A 22,270-nucleotide genomic window follows, 5' to 3' on the forward strand; every position below is an offset into this window, starting at 1 on the left:
TTGCAGTGGTGACGGTGGTTAACCGTAAACATTGGTCCATATTGTGCCAATTATACAGGACACAATGACTGCTTCAGCTATGCGACAGTCACTTTTTAAAGTGAAAACAGAACGGCATACTGTGAGCAATAGCATCGAAGTTTAAGCTTCAATGTTTTTAGTTTCTTTTTATTTCTAGTTTTTTTTTGTTTTGTTACCCTTTTAAAACCGAAATCAAGACCTAGTGCAGAATCCATGAATTGACCATGAAATTAAGGAGTACAATTTTAATTATCACGCAAAACTGTCACTACTCAAATGTGAGGGTTTGCTGCTTGTCCCTTTATACACTAGTGGGTATTTAAATGATTGCTCAGACAAGACAGATGAAGTCTTAAAAACCTATGAGCTCTGAGAAACTGTCTTTTTCACTTTTTTGGGGCTTTTCTACGAAGTCAGCACAATCTACCCCAGATTAATCCATGAAAATAATTACTTGCAGCTGTTAGACTCCATAGTTCACCGATGGATGCAGACTAATTGAGATCTGCTGAATGTAGAGGGATAAAACTCAAATTAAGCAGATTCTCAATCGTCCATTTTGATCTTTTTCTGAAGAAAGACGGGTCGGTCAACTTCACTTTCACACAGAATATTTGGATTGACATGAAATCAATAGAGTGCAAAGACAGAGATGCAACCCAACATTTTCTTTTCTCTGCTGTTTTCATCTGCAGACATGAGCTGTGTGTCGGGTTCAGATACAAACCTAAACATACCGAGAATAGATTTGGAATTCTTTACAATAATATTGGAATTGTTAACGGACAAAGGGGCACAACTGTGTGGTTGGTTCAAAACACACTTTGTTTCATATATTTATTCTAAAGTCTTTATTTACAGCGTTCATCTCAGTCTGCAGTAGGTCAGCATGAAGGTAAATGAATGTTTGCATTTCTGTTTTCCTTTGTGACCATTCATGTAAGAACACAATAATACAATACAATAAACCTTTATTGTCCACCAGGGTGGAAATGTGTCTTCGGCTCACCAAACACAAGAAACACATTTATCCGAATGGATGGAAACACCTGTCTCTCAGAAACGAGGTTTAAAACAATATCGTCTTAAGAGGGTTCTGCTCTGATGTGCAATAAAATCTCAAGCATTCATATTTTGTTGAAATAAAAATACATTTTAGATGATCTCTCTTACTGTAGGTTTGAGAGAAATGTTGGAAAAGGATTTTTCTTTTGCATTTCTCATATTTCAAACAGAATTCAGTCATATATACATCTATGTACATTATATATACTGTACATATGTGTACCCCACATTGTCAATCATTCAGAAAGACCCTTAGAACCCACCACTTCAGACTTCGTATTCCCCAAACAATACATTGAAAACACTCAATTGTGCTTCTTGCAAATTGTTTTTTAAAGGACTGTATCTGTGCCACAAGTTTTAAATTGTAGCAACCTGCTAAAAGTGTGAATAAGGTATTATCATTATTGTTTTTTGTTTTTTTTAACGACCACCAGGTAGAAGGCTGTCTGGAGATTCTGCTGAAGGACTTTGTCGCCCTCTTCTGGCCAAACGTCCACATGACCAGCAGCCATCAAGCAGCTAGCTTTTCACCTGCAAGGAATTTGTCGTGGTGGAAGGTGCATAACATTCAACAATAAACAATAACATTTAACTATCAAAATAACATTTAACTATCAAAATAACATTTAACTATCAAATAACACTGAACTATCGAATAACATTTGACGATCAAAAACAGTCAGCACAGTGCAGGAAATAGAAACATATTTGAAATGTACAATAAGATATGGAATATAGGATATGGAATAAAGTGCACACAAAAACAGATAACAGGACTGGAAACCAAGTAAAGTGTATGAATGTTAAAAGTGACGAGTGTGTTTAAATAGAGAGACAGGGATGTGCAGGGGAGAGACCAGAAGGGGAGAGACCAGAAGGAAATGTCCTGGGGATGACGGAGTCAGTGGGGGACCCGGGCTCTGTTCATGAGCCCGACTGCCGACGGGAAGAAACTGTTTGTGTGGCGTGAGGTCTTGGTTCTGATGGACCGCAGCCTCCTGCCAGATGGGAGGGGCACAAATAGATCATGTGCAGGGTGAGAGGGGTCGGCTACAATCCTTCTTGCTCGCTTCAGGGTCCTTGAAGTGAACAAGTCCTGGAGGGACGGCAGATTGCAGCCAATCACCTTCTCGGCAGAGTTAATGATGCGCTGCAGCCTGCCCTTGTCCTTGGCAGTGGCTGCAGCGTACCAGACCGTGATGGAGGAGCAGAGGATGGACTCACTGATGGCTGTGTAGAAGTGCACCATCATTGTCTTTGGCAGGTTGAATTTCTTCAGCTGCCTCAGGAAGTACATCCTCTGCTGAGCCTTCTTGGTGATGGAGCTGATGTTCAGCTCCCACTTGAGGTCCTGGGTTATGATGGAGCCCAGGAAGCGGAAGGACTCCACCATGTCGACGGGGGAGCCACACAGGGTGATAGCGGCTGGTGGGGCTGCGTTCTTCCAGAAATCCACATCATCTCCACTGTCCTTAGAGCTCTAAGTGGTTCAGACCGCACCAGGTCACCAGATGGTCAGTCTCCCACCTGTAGGCGGACTCATCCCCACCAGAGATGAGTCCAATGAGGGTGGTGTCATCCGCGAACTTCAGGAGCTTGACGGACTGGTGACTGGAGGTGCAGCTGTTTGTGTACAGGGAGAAGAGCAGAGGGGAAAGAACGCAGCCTTGGGGGGAACCGGTGCTGATGGTCCTGGAGGATGAGACGTGCTTTCCCAGCTTGACGTGCTGCTTCCTGTCAGACAGGAAGTCTGTGATCCACTTGCAAGTGGAGTCGGGCACGTGCAGCTGGGAGAGCTTATCGTGCAGCAAAGACGGGATGATGGTGTTGGAAGCAGAGGTGGGCTGAAACAAAGGCATGGGCCCCTGCTGAGCCGGGGGAGGGGGGGCTGGTTGATGGGGCTGTGGGGGATGGAGTCAGGACTTCAGCTACTATTCAGTGAGAGCATCTACTGGTGCTGGAGGAAGTACAAGTACAAATACCACGCGGTAAACATACCCTGGTACATGTGAAAGTCCTGCATTGAAAATGTAACTTTAGTTTAAGTATGTAAGTAAAATTCTGACTCCTTAGAATATTAAAAGTAAAAGCACTCAATGCAGAAAGATGTCCCTTGTGAGTGTAAAACTATTACATATCATATTACTGAAGTATTATTACTCTGGCATCGATGTAAAAGCAGGTTTGTAGTTGGTTGAGCTGGAGTCAGTTTTGTATCAGTCTGCAACTCATGATTATTTTGATTATGGATTAATTTGCTGAATATTTTCACCATAAATCAAATGTTTGTAAAAAAAATCTGAAAATAGTGAGAATGGCGTCACAATTACCGAGACACCTTCACAATGTTTGTTTTGTCCAAACAATAGTACAAAAACGATAAATTATTATAATTAATATGATAAAAAACGAATAAGACTTTAAATGATTACGTTGTTTCAACTGTACTTTTAGACGTTTTTGGGTAATTTAATTGATAACAACACATCATAGTTTAAAAACTCTTCCTCTAAAATATTAAATTGTAAAGGAACTAAAGCTGTCAGATAACTGTCGTGAAGTATGAAGCTCAATATTTCCCTCTGAGAAGTAGGAAGTGGCATCAAAAGAAAAGACTTAAAGTAAAGGTACTTGATTTCATTGCTCCACTGCCGTCTACAGATCTGTTTGTGTTCTCAAAAACATCTGGAGCTCTCCTTCAGATCAAATATACGATTCAACATGTGCACCTTATTAATATTAATCAATATAATCAGTTTAAAGTGGAACCAGCGAGACTTCATCAAACTACATTATACTGTATATTACAGTTCTTATTCTCTCTTTGATGCATTGTATTTGTGCTGTTTTGTTATTGATTGTCCTCACTGAACTGATTCTGCTGCTTCAGAGACTAACACTCACATGTGGATCAATAACTTTCCATCTTATCAAAGCCCTTCATCTACTTCCTGTAAGTTTCTTTTAAAGCAATTGTTCATTAAAATACGAACTCTATCTCCTTTACAGGTGTTTGTTTCATCTTAACTCCGCAGCGTCTTTGAAGCTCAAACATGGAGAGGAAGTCGTCCAAATCTGTCAACCAACAGCTGACTGTAACCATGCTGACACCAAAGTTTTGCTTTTATTTTAAATATTCTATGTATACTTTCCCACTGCAATGGTGTTCTATATATGACATTTTGTGTTTTGGTGAGCTAAAGACAGTTTTTACAGTCTGGTGGACGATAAAGATTCTCTTCTATGATGATTATTATAATCGCTCAATGCAGCAGCAGCTTTGAGGTGCTAAATAGAGAGACTCACACATCTGGCTCTAACCAGCAGTGGTGGAAGAAGTACTCTGATATTTCTATTCCAGTAAAAGTAGCAAAATACTCTGTTACAGGTAAGGTCCTGCATTCAGAACTTTCGTAAAAGTATCAGCATTCAAATACAATCACGAATGTTGCAGCTGGTAAAGATGCCAGAGGGCGTAATCCATAATAATGCATCATCATGTAGTATTAGTTGATTGAATTTCATGTTCATAATCTGACTCTGCAAAGTAGCTGTCACATAAATATAGTGGAGTTAAAAGTACAATACTTGCTAAAATGTAGTTGAATAATATAAAGTAACATAAAATGGAAATAAACTCAAGTAAAGTACCTCAACATTGTACTTAAGATGAGTCGGTACTTCAGTAAATGTACTTAGTTACATCCCACCTCAACAGGAATGACCTGAAAGAAGCGTATACATATATACATATATACATATATACATATACATCGTAATCCAAATACACAGAAGTCTGATGGTCACTTGTCCTCATCAGGTAACGCAGCTTCCATTTTCTACCATTTCACAACAAACAGGTGGGTCACAAGTATTAAAATGTTTATTTTTAAGTTTGTGAAAGCTAATAAAGATTATGTCTATTTCGAGCAGAATTTTTAAATATGTTGTCACCACTGAAGTGCCCTTGAGCAAAAGCCCGGAATCCCCCAAAAAATCCAAAACATCTCTGAGAAAATTTCAAAATTAAGAGTTTGAATTCATTCACCCGGATGTGACGTCGGCGGTTTAAAGTCCTTTATAAATGAATTTCATTTATACGGTGCAGTAATTCACTGAGCAGTACTGTTAAATAATGTACTACTTTCTTTTCTTTACAAAGAACTCAGTATTTACCTCCTGTAGTGAAACACAGGAACACTGAGATGAACTGCATTGAGTTGTTTTAACGTGGAGCAGCACGAGAGTACACGATATCTACTTTAAAGTGAGTATCATGAAGGTACACAACAACATCCTTGATGTACTTTCATTGTCATTCCTTTGGAACCTGTGACTCGATGTCTGTATTTAATGCATTTATTTGAACTTGCTTTTGTGTTATGTATTCAATTTACTATCATGCTTTGTTGTAGCTGTTTTGAACCAGATATCAAATAATATATCGTATCATATAAGTGATTTTAGTCATAATGAGACAAACTGTATGAATAAAGGTTCAGTCCATAAATGAATCAATAAGAAATAAAAACAGCAGGACGGTTCCAGACCTTTTGAATCCAACTTCCACGTTTCAGTTTGATTTATTGATTCAAATAAACAAATGAAGTGAAATTGAATGTAAAGTCAGTCTGATTGTTGTATAACTTATTGTTGTTATTATAAGTTGCAAATGGCTTTTTAAAATGTTTTAGTAATACACTTTTACATTTCATTGCTTGATATTGACCAGAAACAATGACGTGTACTTTTACATTGTATTAATGATTTATGATACATCACAGTATATGTCTAAAATACTGTAGGGCATCTCCCAGAATGCATTGGGCAGAAATTATTTGGAAACTTTGAGTATTTTTCCCCCAAAATAACCAATGATGACAGACTAATATGACTGCAAACATAAATGTTGTCCATTCAGAAAATATTAAAAATAGAATCCCAAACATGTACAAAGTTAAAGTACTTATAAATCGTATAAACAATATGGTCCACCTGTACATTATATTAGTATTTGTAGATCATAATATTAGTTTTAAATACGCTGGGGCACGTCCCAGAACACATATTTGGATACTTGAAGTATTTTTACCCCCATAATGAAAAAGCTCCGGTGATACACGACTATAAACTATAAATGTATTCCACTCAAAAAATATTAAAAATAAAATTCAAAACATGTTTAAAAAGTAAATACTTTAACTGACCAGTCTTTGAGTAATTCAATCATTTTTTGAATATTTCTTTTAAATATATAATCACATGACTTTCTATTGTGTGCGGCGTGCTTCTTTGATGTGTGTCACGTGACACTGCTACTTACTGGCGGGTGAGCTGGTGTGAACCAGCTCGTGTCATTCGCCGAGCACACGTTCACTAAATTGAGACTAATGAGCTGGCTGGCAGACTTTTCATAAATATGACCCGTTATCGCTGCCAGCAGTTATAATTTGGACATTTCTCTCCAGCTGTCAGTCCGCATCATGGCCTTTTCCCTGGTGAGTTAGAGAAACCAATTTAAAATAGCGACGTCTCAACGTGCACATTTGACCTTTTGTGTGACACGAAACTACTCCCGACGTCTCCGTTCGACTCTATTTTTTAATTCCGCTGCAGCACATGTGTCGTGACCTCCTAGCGTTACCTTAGCATCACTTTTCTCTTTCTTTGGTGTTTGCTTCTGCAGAGAAACGACCCCCGCATGCCAGACAGCCCGGACCCCGAGTCTCCGGCCCTGTCAACGTGCAGCAACGCGGACATCTTCCGCAGGATGAACACCATGCTGGGCAACGCTCTGGATTTCACCGGTGTGTGCACCACACCCAACAACAACACCACCACCACCACCAGGGGAAAGCCAGACCTGCTGTTTGGTAAAGTCTGCTTAGTATTCTCCACCCTGCAGCAGGTCGAGTTGGCTGCAGAAACCAGTGCAATGGTTGCATTGCTGGTTTTAGAAACACTGGGACCAATACAGCCACCAATACATTCTCTCACCACTGATACCACATGATGGGTACAGCCAAAGTAACGTTTCTTGGGTTTTATATTAATGGGAGACGCTACAGGTGAATAGTGTTAAACATGAAACTGATGGTTGTCACAGTGAAACTTCACATTAAGACTTTAAGTTTCTGTATTACAGCTTTTCTAAAATGTGACGTTTAAATATGCAAACGTTTGAGAAGCTGAAACTGCAGAATGCTTAGCATTTCTTCCTGAAAATCATTTTTCTGTTGATTAATCGGTTAATTGCTTTACGCTCTTACAACCAACGCTAATGTGAATTTATTCACGTTAAAAAGAAGAGAGCCTGAATGAGCCGACTGTAGTGGCACATTTTAGACCAGGAACTCGTAACATGGCCCTGAATGCAGCTTTCATTGCCTCTAGTTTTAAACTAGGTGGATTTAACTGTGTGGAACCTCTTCATCGCCACTTTCTCAGCCAGACTGGTCAAACCTCTTTCCTCTTGTTATCATTCGGGTGCCAGCAGCTGATTCATGCTGCATCGCTGTCCTGCAGCATTGCAGCACTTTGAAGTGTTTTTTGTTTTTTTTAAGAGGGTGAGATTTGCCAAGACTTAAGCTCCGCGCAGCGCCGGTGTCCTGTCTTTGAATTGTTACGTTTACAGTGACGTACAAAGATTTTACTCGGCTTGACTTCAGCAGCACTGTAACACACTTGTGTACGTTAAATATTTAAATTTTAAAAGTGTGTTTCTTCTTGAAACGCAGCTGAACTTGGGTCTGCGGCCGCCCCGGCTCCTGTGTTACTGCAGCTGGATGCTGTCCAGGCTCTGGTAGAGAGGGCAAAGGGAGGAGCTCAACATCTGATCAGTCAGCTGCTTCTGCTACAGCGAGTGTGTGTGTGTGTGTGTGTGTGTGTGTGTGTGTGTGTGTGTGTGTGTGTGAAAACCATCAGAATCAATGTGTCCGATTTAGCAAGTTGGCTTTTTGAGCATGCTCAAGTCGGAATTTTTTCTTTTTTTTTGTAAATGAAGTCTGCTGAGTCATTTGCTCCCATGCTGCCTCCCACCATGCCACTGTAGCTCTGCCCCTCGCCTCCCTCCCTCCCTCCCTCCCTCCCCTCGTTGTCAGCTTGCTCAGGAAACTAGGCGAGACGGAGTAAGCAGCAGCTGTGGCTGCCGTCTTTCCACCGACTCGGGAGAGGGGAGTACTTCTATCAACAAGCCAATAGCTCCGACAGGAATTTTTTATTACACAGTTGTTAGGCAAGGGAGGTGGAGGGGGGGGGCAGAGCTGATGTCATTAGCAGGGGTGTGCGAGTGCATCAGCAGCCATGTCACATGCTGCTAGGTGGGTCAGTGATGCGGACGGAGATGCATGGCAGTTGCACCGGGAACAGAGGCAGCAGGTTAGCTCCCCCGTCAGCTGGAGAAAAAAGGAAGGGGGGGGGGGTGAGAGCAGGGAAGTTTGTTTTTTATGGGATTTGTTTGGTGTCGCGAGTCTGTCCCTGACCTTCTCTATGTAACGCAGACTGAAACAACGGTTCTTTTTTTTTAACACTTCCTCTCTCTCTTTGTTTGTGTGAATCTCTGAACTGGATCTTGGGATTGAAAAGAGTCGGAGCTGGCTGCTGTGGGCAGCAGGAGGATGCTCTTCCCCAACTGTGGTGGCGGTGGCGGCGGCGGCGGCGGCGGCATGCCCGGCTCCCAGGAGATGCCGTCATCCAGGGGCCTGGCGGGTGTCACAGACCTGGGCCTGGGCCTCCAGTCCCTCCGGCTGTCCGGCTGGGACCGGCCCTGGAGCAGCCAGGAGACGGACGCGCACAACTCCCCCTCCCAGGTTCACACCAGCTCACCCTCCAGTAAGTACCAGACATTTTGTTCACATGTCATGTTTTTATACCTCATCATGTCCCAGAGTTTAGTTGACGGTGGCTGTTTTCCTAAGAGTTTATAAGCTCGCTGTTCATAACCTCATTACCATTACAGCAGACGTCATAACCTCTGCCAGCTCGTGTGCCCTGGTGTCTAATGAAATATGTGTTGGTTATTAACAGCAGTCTGCGCTTGGGAACAGGCTGTAGCGTCACCAGGGACGATGATGTGGCACTTCTGCTTTGCTGCATCTCTCAGCGATCCAGCCGGCACAAAAACAATCCACCGAAGCTACTCTCATCCCCCCCAGAATAAATCATCTAATATTTTAATGCAGAAGTTCTTCTGAATATTATAAATACCTGTTGATCAGAACTGAATGAATGGCGTCGCCAGAGTCCCAGTTGGCTGCTTTAACGTCCGTGGATGCTGAGATGAGCTTTGGATATTAGACTCCAACGATGCCCCGCTCGTCCTGACCCATTTTGCCGCTGCGTGTCTGAACCGACCCGACGTTACTTCATTTAGAGCTTTTCTAAACTGGGCCCTCGTCGAACTGGGACGTAGCTTTGAATGCGGCCTACAGCAGAGCGATCCCCTCAGAGCCTCGTGTTTATCCGTCGACTCACTTTTGTTATCCATCGGAAGGAAGCTGCTGGCTGAAACTTTAGGCATTGGCGCGTAGCTTCTGAGACGAGATCGTAGGGCTGGGCGATAAATCGATTTAATCGATTAATTCGAATGTGTGCTTTAAGGCGATGTGTTTTATTGAAAATCGAGAAAATCGCCCCCACCCCTTTTTCCCGTAGTAGAGTGCGCGCGCATTGTTTACAAACTAAAACAATGGCGGCCAGCAGCTTCACTGCTGCCGCCGCCACCTCACAAAAACAACCCAGCATTTTGGAGACATTCACCAACTGTACTCCGCATGAGAAGAAGAGTGCCCGGTGGAAAGCCATCACGGATGCAGTCGCGATGTATATCGCAAAAGATATGGTGCCCATATACACCGTGGAAAAGCCGGGGTTTATTCACCGTCTCAAAGCTTTGGACCCCAGGTACGTGCTACCAAGCCGTAAACATTTTTCTGACGTTGCCTTGCCTCGGCTGTACAATAGTACACGCCAAAGGATCTCTGCGGAGCTGGAGGGGATGTCATTCTACTCCGCAACAACTGACCTGTGGTCCAGCAGGTTGACCCAGACACCGATCCACTTGACTGGTGGAAGCGTCACCAACTTAACTTTCCAAGGCTAAGTACTTTAGCAAAGAAATACCTCTCTGTGCCAGCTACAAGTGCCCCCTCTGAGAGGCTTTTCAGTGTGTGGGGGGGGGCATTGTTACATGCCACCGTGCATGCCTGAAGCCAGAGGTAGTAGACAGGCTTGTCTTCCTGGCAAAAAATATTTAGAAAAAACATGCACTACTGTTTAATACTGTTGGTTATGTTGTGAATGCACTTGATTTTGTTTACATGCACTTATTTACTGTGCAAAATATGTTATGTTGATGTTAGATCAGATGTTGCACTTTTGAAAATGTGAATGTTAAAGGGTCACATACATTTTATTTCATGCTGTGTTTGTATCAGTGTATTCAGTTAGAAAAGCTTACTGTAAAAAGTTACATTTGCACAGTTGTTTACAATGGAAGGCTACTATTTAATGCCATTTAATGTTATGTTTAATTTAATTTTATATTTAAATGATTCAGGCAAACAAAAGAGTGACCAAATACTTTTTGTATACTACAGGCACCTTTCTACAATGTTCAGGTTTTGTTTGCACTTTATTTTTATCAACCTACTTGGGAAAATCATCACAAAATAAAAGAAAAAATTGTTTTCAACAGCTTCTGTCATCTGCAAAAAATTTTGGGGGAAAAAAATCGATTTAAATCGTGAATCGGATTTTTTGTAAAAAAATCGGAGATTTTTTTTTTAGGCCATATCGCCCAGCCCTACGAGATCGTGTTTCACATTATTTGCAGCCGAGTTGCGAAGAATCAAAAGTAAAATAGAAAATGCTTCGCGCGTCGGCTCGAGCGGGCAGCCTGCTTGCACATCGAGTATCCTCTTCTGCATGCAAATTCTGGGAAAACTTGACTTTGCGGCCTTTCAGTTCTCACAAATCAATGTGGTTCTTGAGATTCAGCGCACAAACACAAGTTTCTTCACTTTGCTCTTTAGTGGGGACCTGTTGTGCAACTGGACGAGCAAAGAGTCATTTTTAGACTCTTGCAGTTCCTGCATTCCTCCTTGTAGCTTCAATGAGACCGGCAACAACTTATCAATAGTGGTCGACTGTTAAAAGAATCCCTATTTTAACAGTTTGAGTTATTTCGACTGACTTCTTAAATTTGTGGACATTTTTCACCATTTTATAGACTGAACAACTCAAAGATGAATAAACGATGAAAATGACCCGTAGCCTTCAGCACACACATCCCATCTTCAGTTTGCTCATCCAAAACAGACTACGTCAACCTCTCAAATGGCCGAGTCACCTCATTAACTGGTGTGGTGGTCCTGTCTCTGCAGTGCTGGGTATACTGAACAGCCCCTTCAGTAGCATCCTTGGGAAGCCCCCCGGCTACCTGCCCCCCGAGTCCCTGAGCATGACCGCTGACTTCCTGGAGAAGTTCCCCAGCATGGCGCGCATGGCGAACCGCCTGGACTCCAGCTCCTTCTTGGACTCTCGCTCCAGCAGTCCTGAAGACTCGGCGACCAGCGGCTTCAGCTCTGGTTCAGACCACCTCTGTGACATGCTGGTGAGAATCATCCTTCTTCTTCGGCTTCCTTTTCTTAGAGGGGGGGGGGAGAGACGTCCTTGTTTCAAACGTAGATGAGCTTCACGTTCAACAACCAAATACTGAGGTCACGATCTGCTGAGCTGTAGTCTGTAAATGATCAGTGTCTTTATTTATAGTGTCTTTATTTATAGTGTCTGTATTTTTGGTTTTTCCGAAGGCGTGTCTTTGTATGAGAGCCCAAAACGGCCATGATTCAAACCTTTTTTAAAGATATTATCTTGAGATCACAATTAATTCCTCATGTCAATATATCGAAACAGCAAACGTTGGTATCTCGAACAAGATCATTTGTTATTACGAGAGAACAGATGGTCGCTTATTCGTAAATGTTTAGGTCAAAATGCTTTACTTTTATAATATTGATGCTGATTGATCAGCCAGGTTTTGCTGAACTGTAGATTCCATAAATCATCACAATGGTTTTATTTAAAACGGGCTTCGATTTATTCGATTTACTCCCGGAAGTACATTTTCGTATCGTTTTTCACTTTTTCTAATCTGTTCTTTTTTGTGTATTAAGCTCCGTCAATAGAATATAAACTTCCTACACAGATGTTTATCTTGGAATCAATCCAGCGGCTCTAAGGGCATAACTCCTCCCTTTCCTGTTAGCCTTTTAAAGCGTGGTGCTGTTGGGTTGGTGATGAGAGTACGGTAGACCCAACGTATAAACCCAGCACAGTGTTGACTCTTTTTCTCATGAAAGCAGCAAGTTCTTCTCACCAACAGTCGCTTAAATTAGTCTCGTGTGCAAAACAATCACCAGCTAGTAGATTTCAATTCACGAGTTCAAAAGTAATAACGGAATTTAAAAGTAGAGTGCAAATTGACGACTCTCTTATGAAGTTTTCAAAGTGAATAATTGATATAAAAGCGCAAGAAAATAAATATCTTATCAAAAAACCCAAACAAGATGTAAACTACAATGTGCTTCTTAAATCTTCTGTTACCGAACGGTGTGTGTAATTTTATCTCCTTCTGGGCTTCGAGCAGCCCATAGACCTCCGTGCTAAAGACGCTAGCGTAGCTAACTAGCTTCTTTGCAGCTTTGACACGGCCGAAGGCACTTTCGTCACAATTATTACACATTTATATGGATGGATAACCTCAGGCCAATATTTGAATTGCGTGATATCGGAACCAGAAACTGATATTTGATCGGATCGACCCATCGCTAAATATTTGGCATCTGGGCTCTGACCTGATTGTTCTCAAGGGAACCGGTTCTCAGGGGGAGAAAAGCTAGACTGAGCCTGCAGGTGGAGGCGAGGATCATAAATGCTGTACAAACGGCAGCATCAAGTGTCTGCGTCGCTTTGAGGTGAACGGAGCCCGGACGGCTTCATTGCTCCATGATTGTAAAGGTGTGTTTTAGCTTAACGTTGCAGTGAGAGCAGAATGCCCCTTGTGAGTAACCGCAGGCTGAAACTGACTTCATCAGTGAATGAAACCTGCGTTTCTGTTTGAGAAGCTACAGCAGCAGATTGTAGACGTGACGGGACTCTGTATGACGGGATCGTCGCTGTGGAAATGTACATTATGAATAGTCTCCAGTAAGGTGCAGTTGTCTGGACATGTCTGTCTTCCTCTCCAGTCGACTTTGCGGATTTCCCCTCCGCTGCCTTATATGGCGTCTAACATGCAGAAGGATCTGCTGCGACTGGGCTCCCGTCTGGACCCCCAGGACTCCTGCGCTCCTCTGACCCCGCCATCCAGCGCCAGCCCCACCTCCACCATCTCCCGCCGCTGGCGTAGCGGCTCCCCCTGGCCCGGTGCAGAGATGCTCGACCAGTCGGATGACACGTTCAGTATCGAGAGGGAGGCTCGTCTGCACAGACAAGCTGCAGGTAAATCTAGAGCTCACCGACTGTTCTACCCTTTGTTTTCTGCTCTGTTTTAATTAGTGGCGTAACGGACCGTTGTCTGTTTGTACTTGTAAGTTTTACTGATAGTCAGTAAAAAATGTGCAATCAGGAGATCTATATTTAAGCGTTCCATTCTCTGATGATGTTACACTGTGAAGAAGAAATCCTTGCTGAAATTGACAGGAGAGCTAATGACGTTAGCAGCGCCGCCAATGTACAAAGGTTCCATTGTGATGCATTCAGGCTCTGTTCGGTGGAAGGGAGTATTGTGTGACAGTAAATTATCGCGGTGCGTTCACATGTGATCTCGTAGAATGTAGTTTTTATGAGTCACTTGAATAGTTTGAAGACGTTGTCTGCAATATGAAATGGATATTGGAGATGAATTATGAGTGTTTAAACTACTTATAACCTGCTTATAACACATCATTAAACTACTAGTCGCAAGACATTTTTGAATAAATGAAAATAGTCTTTTTTTCCCGATCATTTGAATTGTTTCTATGAAAAAATAAACTACATTTAAATGGTTTACACTAATTGTCTGGATCTTTGTAGACCAACTGCTGGAACATTACAAAACAAACGTGCTTCATATGAATAATCTATGACCGGCAGTTTGTATCTGTGGCAAACCATGTGATCGTAGATTTCTAAAAGTTATATTTGCTCTTTTGTTCTGATCCGTGAGTTTTTTTTTTGAGCCGTTGCACCTCTTCAGTTATTTATTATACATGGTCGTGTCCTCTGAATTTTGTCTTACCCCCCCCCCCCCCCCCCCCTTTTGCCTGTCCTCGTCAGCTGTGAATGAGGCCACGTTCACCTGGAGCGGTCAGCTGCCTCCCAGAAACAACAAGGACCCTCTGTACTCCTGCAAGGTGTTCCTTGGTGGCGTTCCGTGGGACATCACAGAAGGTTACTGCTGCTTTAATGTTGCTGCCCGACGTCTTCTGGACGGTTTTATGGATGCTTATTAGCGTTAACCTGACAGTGTAACGAGTGATGCATACTTTCATAGTTCTGGTAGGGCTGAAGGTAACGTTGTCAGAACAACCACTGTAAAGCTAATTGGTTCTATTTTGCCGTGAATGTGGACTTTTGCAGAATAGGCTTATGAAACCTGCTGATGTCAGCTGATGTCCTGCTCTTTGTTGACGCCTGGTGGTAAAAGCCGTTTCTCAGCTTGTTGACACAATTGTGGGGATTGTCGTCTGAGCCACATTTCTTGGTTCTTAATTAAACAAATGTGCTTTTTATTCTATGCTCATTAACTCAACTACGTCACGATGTTGACGACCAACAACCGCACCCTTAACAACTGTAAATCTAACGACTTTATAGAAGCCAGACTCGAATAAAACGGTGGTTCTGCTTCATTTCAGCCGGCCTGATCAACACCTTCAGTGGCTACGGCCCTCTGACTGTGGAGTGGCCTGGTAAGGATGGAAAGCACCCTCGCTGTCCTCCCAAAGGTAATGTGGCTAAAGGTAACGACGAGCTGGTAGGCCATTTTTATTTCCCTTCGTGGTGGCACTGTGGTGAGCACATGGCATGCTGATGAGTGGCTGGAGGCCTCTAGAGCGACTTTGGATGGTGACGCTGTGGCTTTACATGTAGCGTTAAACATGGCGGTCGGAAAAAACCCTCACGGTGCTTTAGATCTTTGGTAAAGTCTGTGAAAGCTTATGAATGTTGGGCTTCTGGGTAACCTGATCATCGGCTGTTTAAAGCAAACTCATTGCTCGTTACTGTGAAACAAGTCTTTGTAGTTTCTTTACAGTACTGAACTAAAAGGTTAGAAACTGGTGACAGACGTCACATAAACGACAAATCGATTAGTTGAAAAACGGAACAATAACCGTTCGTTTCAGCCCTAATCTTAAAGTGCGTTTTCTGTTTTTAGGCTACGTCTATCTGGTGTTTGAGAACGAGAAGTCTGTGCGGGCGTTGCTCCACGCCTGCTCCCAGGACCCGTTTCACCCCGAGGACAGCAGAGAGTACTACTTCAAGATGTCCAGCCGCAGAATGCGATGCAAGGATGTGAGTTGGCGCTAAACCTGCAAGGCACCGTTATGAAATGCACGATCAGTGGTGGAAATACACGAAGTACTTTTACCGCTTGAGACCTAAAAAAACGAATTCCATCAAGTTCGTGACTAAACTAACGATGAAGGAATCTGTTTTAAAAGGGTGACTTTGAGTTTTCTGTCGCAAAATAAATGTTAAAAAGGATACATGTAAAGTAGATAATCACTGTACTGACTGGAGTTCAACTTCTATTCATGTCCTTTTCTATTTCTGCTGCAGTCTGACTAAATAATCCAAAATGAACTCGACCAACTAAATCAGAGAAAGTACTCAAAGGAAAAACTAGATTATTTTTACTCTTGCATTAATGTAAAGTGTTTTTTCCTAATTATACTTGCAAACTTAAGTAACATGCAGACCGTATTGTTTGCACAGTGTAGTTGACTCTTTAATAGGCCTACAGATGCACTATAGAATATTTTCTGCCGCTTTCATGAGCATGAAATAAAAAAATTCTAAAATGTTTGTGTGCTTTACATTGTAGTTATAAGAACAACAGATGGTTGCAAATAGTAAATCAGTTTTCTCAAACTCAATCTTTTAATTTTCTTTAATGGAAGAAATGGTAAATGTGTTCTTTAGTTGCAGCCACAGATCAGATGTTTCCTTAATTAAATGAAAACATTACTCGCACAGAAACTTGGCTGAGTAAAATGTCACAGCTGAGGATCTGTGACCGGACTCTGGCTTGTTTCCTGGTTCAGGTGCAGGTGATCCCCTGGGTGATCTCCGACAGCAACTACGTGCGCTGCCCGGCTCAGCGTCTGGACCCCAGTAAGACGGTGTTTGTTGGCGCGCTGCACGGCATGCTGAACGCTGAGGCGCTGGCCAGCATCATGAACGACTTGTTCGGGGGAGTCATGTACGCCGGCATCGACACGGACAAGCACAAGTACCCCATAGGTGAGCTGCGTGTTGGTCAGATGTCCTGCTTTTCATTCTTCCAAGTGTAGCCAGGCGGCAACCTCCAGTTCTGCCACGTGAAGCCGATGAGGAAGTGTTAAAGCTGCATTCTCTCTCGTGGCCATCAGGGGGCGTCTCCTCTGGTTGTATAGAAGTCTGAGAAAATGACTACCGTAAATTCCGGCATATAAGCCGCTACTTTTTTTTCACACGCTTTGAGACTCCGGCTTTTACAACGATGCGTATAATTGATGGATTTTCATGGATGTGACGGTTCTGCTTTATGTGCATGCAGTTCAGACGCCTTGTAAGCTCAGTTTTATCTAAAGCTGCTGTGCAGAAATGAATTCTCTCAACTTTTCTCGTGTTCAGGCTCTGGACGTGTCACTTTTAACAATCAGCGCAGTTACCTGAAGGCTGTGTGCGCAGCGTTTGTGGAGATAAAAACCCCCAAGTTTACAAAGAAGGTAAGAAGATGCCAAGTTTTTCTACAGTGGGGAAAACTAACTCGTTACTGAGTTCATTTACTGAAGTACTTTAAAGGAACAGTGCATCATTCAGGGGATCTGTTCGCAGAAATAGAATATTATAACGAGTGTTTTTAGACGGTTATAATCGCCTGAAAATGAGAGTTGTGTTTTCGTTACCTTAGAATGAGCAGTTTGTCTTCAGTCATGTTTCTACAGTAGCCCTGAACGGACAAATTCAACGCTGCGTCTTGATGAGGCCGCCTTCGGGGTTTGTTTTTTTCACCTTACTTGCTGTAAACTGAGTGTTTTGGATTTTCCTCTCAGGTCCAGATCGACCCGTACCTGGAAGACTCCATGTGTCAAGTTTGCCTTCGCCAACCCGGGCCTTTCTTCTGCAGAGACCAGGTCGGTGGAAACGCGTCTTTGTCCTGCTAGCAGAGCCGAGTGGTGACTTTCATGACCAGTTTCTCTAACTTCTTGCGCTCTGATTGCCATCGAAATGAGTTTACATTATTATTGGTCCACAGAGTGAGTGTATATAAACCAAAGAAGCAACCCTGTTAGTATCCGACCACAAGTCAGGTAAAAACAAAGTTAGCTGGTCTTTCATATTAGAGTCTGTTATTAACCTACTCCAGTTATCAGAACAGTAAACATGTTCAGGCTCCCTCGTGTGGCTCAAACGTGTACTGCAGATTGAAATGTTTAATAATAGAAGAAATTCAAATTTATTTGGCGACCCAAATTAAATCTCCTGTGACCCCAGTCTTTGGGAATGAATGCACTAAATGAGTTTGAGCTATGAAATTTGAAATGAATCACTTTAAAGTGTTTCACAAATATCAGAAATGTCATTCTCAGCCTACTAATGAGCTCTATCACCGTCTGTCCACACACACAGGCCTGCTTCAAGTACTACTGCCGCTCCTGCTGGCACTGGCAGCACTCCATGGACATCTTGAGCAACCACCGGCCCCTCATGCGCAACCAGAAGAACAGGGACTCCAGCTAGAGCAGATGGACCCAAACACTCTGAAGGGCCGTAGAGAAGAAGAGCCCCCTCCCCCTGGACGAGGATTGGGGGGGGGGGCGTGAGGCTGCCCGCCAAGGAGAGAGAGCACGTGTGCCGGATGTCCCTCGGCACGGGGGTCACCACGGCACTCCACCAGGCACCGGGGGGGGGGGGGGGGATATCACTGTAGAGAAATGTTCACTTTTGCACTTTTGCGCTTCATTTTTGCTGTTCACAGTGGCACGATGCACAGTGACCTTGTTGGGGGGGGGGAAGGGGAAGACAAGGGTGCCCTTCACACTTATGCATTTTTTCCAGACTTGCGGCCGGACGGGGAGATGGGAGTCCGCCGACGGTTGAAGAAGTGGATGAAAATGCCATTTCTTGTTTTTTTTTCGGGGGTTTTTTTCTCCTTGTTTGTGTTGCATAGTGAAGAGCAGTCACGCAAGTCTCATTGCCGTTCATTGGCAAATGCCATACAGTGCCTTTAACTTTTTATTTTTCTCCCCCCCTTCCACTGCTCCTCCGCCCACCCTAACCCCCGGCTGGCATCTGTTTTTTCCTGTGCAAGCCAGCTGGTGTTTCTTACTTTTGGGAGTTGAATGTTGGCCTTCATTTAACCAGTCGCATTTCAGACATTTTTACGCAGTTTTTTACTAATTTGTACACAAACGGTTTTAAGTCATGACATGAACATTTTGAACAGAATTCTACCCGGTGGCTGTTTTTTGGGGAAAACCCCTTTTTTATTTTTCTCATACAATTTTTCTGTAGTGTTTTTTCCTTTTTGTTTTTTTAATTTGCCCTCCCAAATTTCAACTGAACGGGCACAAAATGTTGGAAGTACTACTTTAACTTGCGTTGTTGGTCCAGTTATATTAAATGTCAGCATCAATAGTACTGGATATGCCTCAGCTGTCCATCATTTCTCAAGCACCTGATGGATCCTGTTGAGACTAGAGTGAATGAGCATTTGATTGTACATGGTTTTGGGTTTTTTCTTTTTTGCGCACTTTTTAATTTGCACGTGTGGAGAGGTGGCAGTGGTTTTTATTCACTTTTGTACATCAGCAGGGGGAACGCGCTTACATTAGAACAGCTGCTAGTTTCCTGTTGACTGTAAGAACTTCCACTTGGCTGATGATAGCGTGAATCTATCCAGAGCTTGAGTAGACCCCAGTAAATGATTCCAACGCTTTCGTATCCCATCTTTGCCTTCCTGTCCCAGTTGGGACGTCAATGCATAATAAGCTGTGTGCCAAAGACTTGAGTGTCTTTCCTTTATCCATTGAGTTTGTCATGCTGAGCGTGTCCTTGGCCCACCTGCTTTTTAGAGTTTTGAAAGTCTACCTCATTGTGGTCTGCCAAGTTTGCTGCTACTTACAGTTGTGGAGTTTGTTCAGATTGGGCACAATAAAGGTGTTTAAGCATTACCTGACACGTCTGGACTCTTCATTCATTTAAGTTGTGGTTCAGATTAATTTGTAAACATTCAATTATGGGCTCTTAAATCTCTGGCTCCTAATAGCTATCATCATGCAGCTCTATATTCTTAGCTCTATAGCAGACCTTACCTGTGATGTCTGCAGGTGTCATTAAGTCTTCAAATTCAAGATAAGACTGGCGTGTCAAAGATCTGTGCAGCTCCTTTAATGCTAAACGGTTATTTGCCTGCAAAAATCATCTGAACCGTCAGGTGATTTTTGGGAGATGGGTTCCTGTGATATATAAAATCTCATGAGCGTCACACGGTTTGTTCCTTTCAAACAGGCTGTTTGAATTCATCCTTAAAGATGTTAAATTCAACGGTTTAGTGTCTCTAGCGGCAAGACTTATGCAATGTGACTGGAATCTTCAAGTCATTCAGCTAATGATGACATCACAGGTCGAAGGTCACCGTTCTTTAAATCTCTGACTAAAGGTGGCGGTTCAAAGACGGCATGCCGGGTTGCTGATGCAGGAAGAAATGGACCGAACTAAAAGGCCGACAGTCTGGAAACTTGAAGGAGCGGTAGATACACTAATTATTAAAAATGCATTTAAAACTTAGTATTTTAATACCGTCTGTTAATATCTTCTGGTATTGTCTGTAGAACTAATAGTCTTCTTTATGAATAAATATCTATGAACGCATACTGACTTCCATTTCTGACTGTGCTGCGACTTTTATATGGTAAATTATTTTATGACTTCCTAAAACTCACTATACTGTGACAGTTTTACCATATTATGAATTTATGACTTCATGAACTACTGTTTTGATTAAACACTATGATGTGACCTGTTATGACATTTTTTTATATTTTTGACATGCTATACTAAGACTTTATTATATTTTTGACATGCTATACTAAGACTTTTTATAATATTTTTGACATGCTATACTAAGACTTTTTATAATATTTTTGACATGCTATACTAAGACTATTATATTTTTGACATGCTATACTAAGACTTTTTATAATATATTTGACATGCTATACTATGACTTTTTATAATATATTTGGCATTCTATACTAAGACTTTTTATAATATTTGACATGCTATACTATGACTTTTTATAATATATTTGGCATTCTATACTAAGACTTTTTATAATATTTTTGACATGCTATACTATGACTTTTTATAATATTTTTGACATGCTATACTAAGACTTCATTATATTTTTGACATGCTATACTAAGACTTCATTATATTTTTGACATGCTATACTAAGACTTTTTATAATATTTTTGACATGCTATACTAAGACTTTTTATAATATTTTTGACATGCTATACTAAGACTTTATATTTTTGACATGCTACACTAAGACTTCATTATATTTTTGACATGCTATACTAAGACTTTATTATATTTTTGACATGCTATACTAAGACTTTTTATAATATTTTTGACATGCTATACTAAGACTTTTTATAATATTTTTGACATGCTATACTAAGACTTTATATTTTTGACATGCTACACTAAGACTTCATTATATTTTTGACATGCTATACTAAGACTTTTTATAATATATTTGACATGCTATACTATGACTTTTTATAATATATTTGGCATTCTATACTAAGACTTTTTATAATATTTGACATGCTATACTATGACTTTTTATAATATATTTGGCATTCTATACTAAGACTTTTTATAATATTTTTGACATGCTATACTATGACTTTTTATAATATTTTTGACATGCTATACTATGACTTCATTATATTTTTGACATGCTATACTAAGACTTCATTATATTTTTGACATGCTATACTAAGACTTTTTATAATATTTTTGACATGCTATACTAAGACTTTTTATAATATTTTTGACATGCTATACTAAGACTTTATAATATTTTTGACATGCTATACTAAGACTTTTTATACTATTTTTGACATGCTATACTAAGACGTTTTATAATATTTTTGACATGCTATACTAAGACTTTATTATATTTTTGACATGCTATACTAAGACTTTTTATACTATTTTTGACATGCTATACTAAGACGTTTTATACTATTTTTGACATGCTATACTAAGACGTTTTATAATATTTTTGACATGCTATACTAAGACTTTTTATAATATTTTTGACATGCTATACTAAGACTTTATTATATTTTTGACATGCTATACTATGACATTATTATATTTTTGACATGCTATACTAAGACTTTTTATAATATTTTTGACATGCTATACTAAGACTATTATATTTTTGACATTCTATACTAAGACTTTTTATAATATTTTTGACATGCTATACTATGACTTTTTATAATATTTTTGACATGCTATACTAAGACTATTATATTTTTGACATTCTATACTAAGACTTTTTATAATATTTTTGACATGCTATACTAAGACTATTATATTTTTGACATGCTATACTAAGACTTTTTATAATATATTTGACATGCTATACTATGACTTTTTATAATATATTTGGCATTCTATACTAAGACTTTTTATAATATTTGACATGCTATACTATGACTTTTTATAATATATTTGGCATTCTATACTAAGACTTTTTATAATATTTTTGACATGCTATACTATGACTTTTTATAATATTTTTGACATGCTATACTATGACTTCATTATATTTTTGACATGCTATACTAAGACTTCATTATATTTTTGACATGCTATACTAAGACTTCATTATATTTTTGACATG

The 22,270-nt window shown here is 41.0% G+C and overlaps 1 protein-coding gene across 1 annotated transcript; it reads left to right on the top strand.

Moving 5' to 3' along the window:
* Positions 1–8,475: 8,475 nt before the first annotated feature.
* Positions 8,476–18,182, top strand: cpeb1b (cytoplasmic polyadenylation element binding protein 1b). Its single transcript, XM_079287139.1, has 10 exons — positions 8,476–8,919; positions 11,472–11,701; positions 13,338–13,590; positions 14,410–14,523; positions 14,991–15,080; positions 15,512–15,648; positions 16,401–16,599; positions 16,972–17,066; positions 17,394–17,474; positions 17,971–18,182. The coding sequence occupies exons 1-10, from the start codon at positions 8,706–8,708 to the stop codon at positions 18,079–18,081; spliced, it is 1,524 nt and encodes a 507-aa protein (XP_079143265.1). The 5' UTR covers positions 8,476–8,705; the 3' UTR covers positions 18,082–18,182.
* Positions 18,183–22,270: the final 4,088 nt, after the last annotated feature.

Source organism: Melanostigma gelatinosum (assembly GCF_949748355.1).
Source record: "Melanostigma gelatinosum genome assembly, chromosome: 2".
NCBI classification, from domain to species: Eukaryota; Metazoa; Chordata; class Actinopteri; order Perciformes; family Zoarcidae; genus Melanostigma; species Melanostigma gelatinosum.

Coding starts and splice junctions, on each gene's coding strand:
- cpeb1b (XM_079287139.1), top strand. CDS start 8,706: ATGCTCTTCCCCAACTGTGGTGGCGGTGGCGGCGGCGGCGGCGGCGGC. Junction 11,702..13,337: donor ACCACCTCTGTGACATGCTG/GTGAGAATCATC, acceptor CTTCCTCTCCAG/TCGACTTTGCGGATTTCCCC. Junction 17,475..17,970: donor CTTTCTTCTGCAGAGACCAG/GTCGGTGGAAAC, acceptor CCACACACACAG/GCCTGCTTCAAGTACTACTG.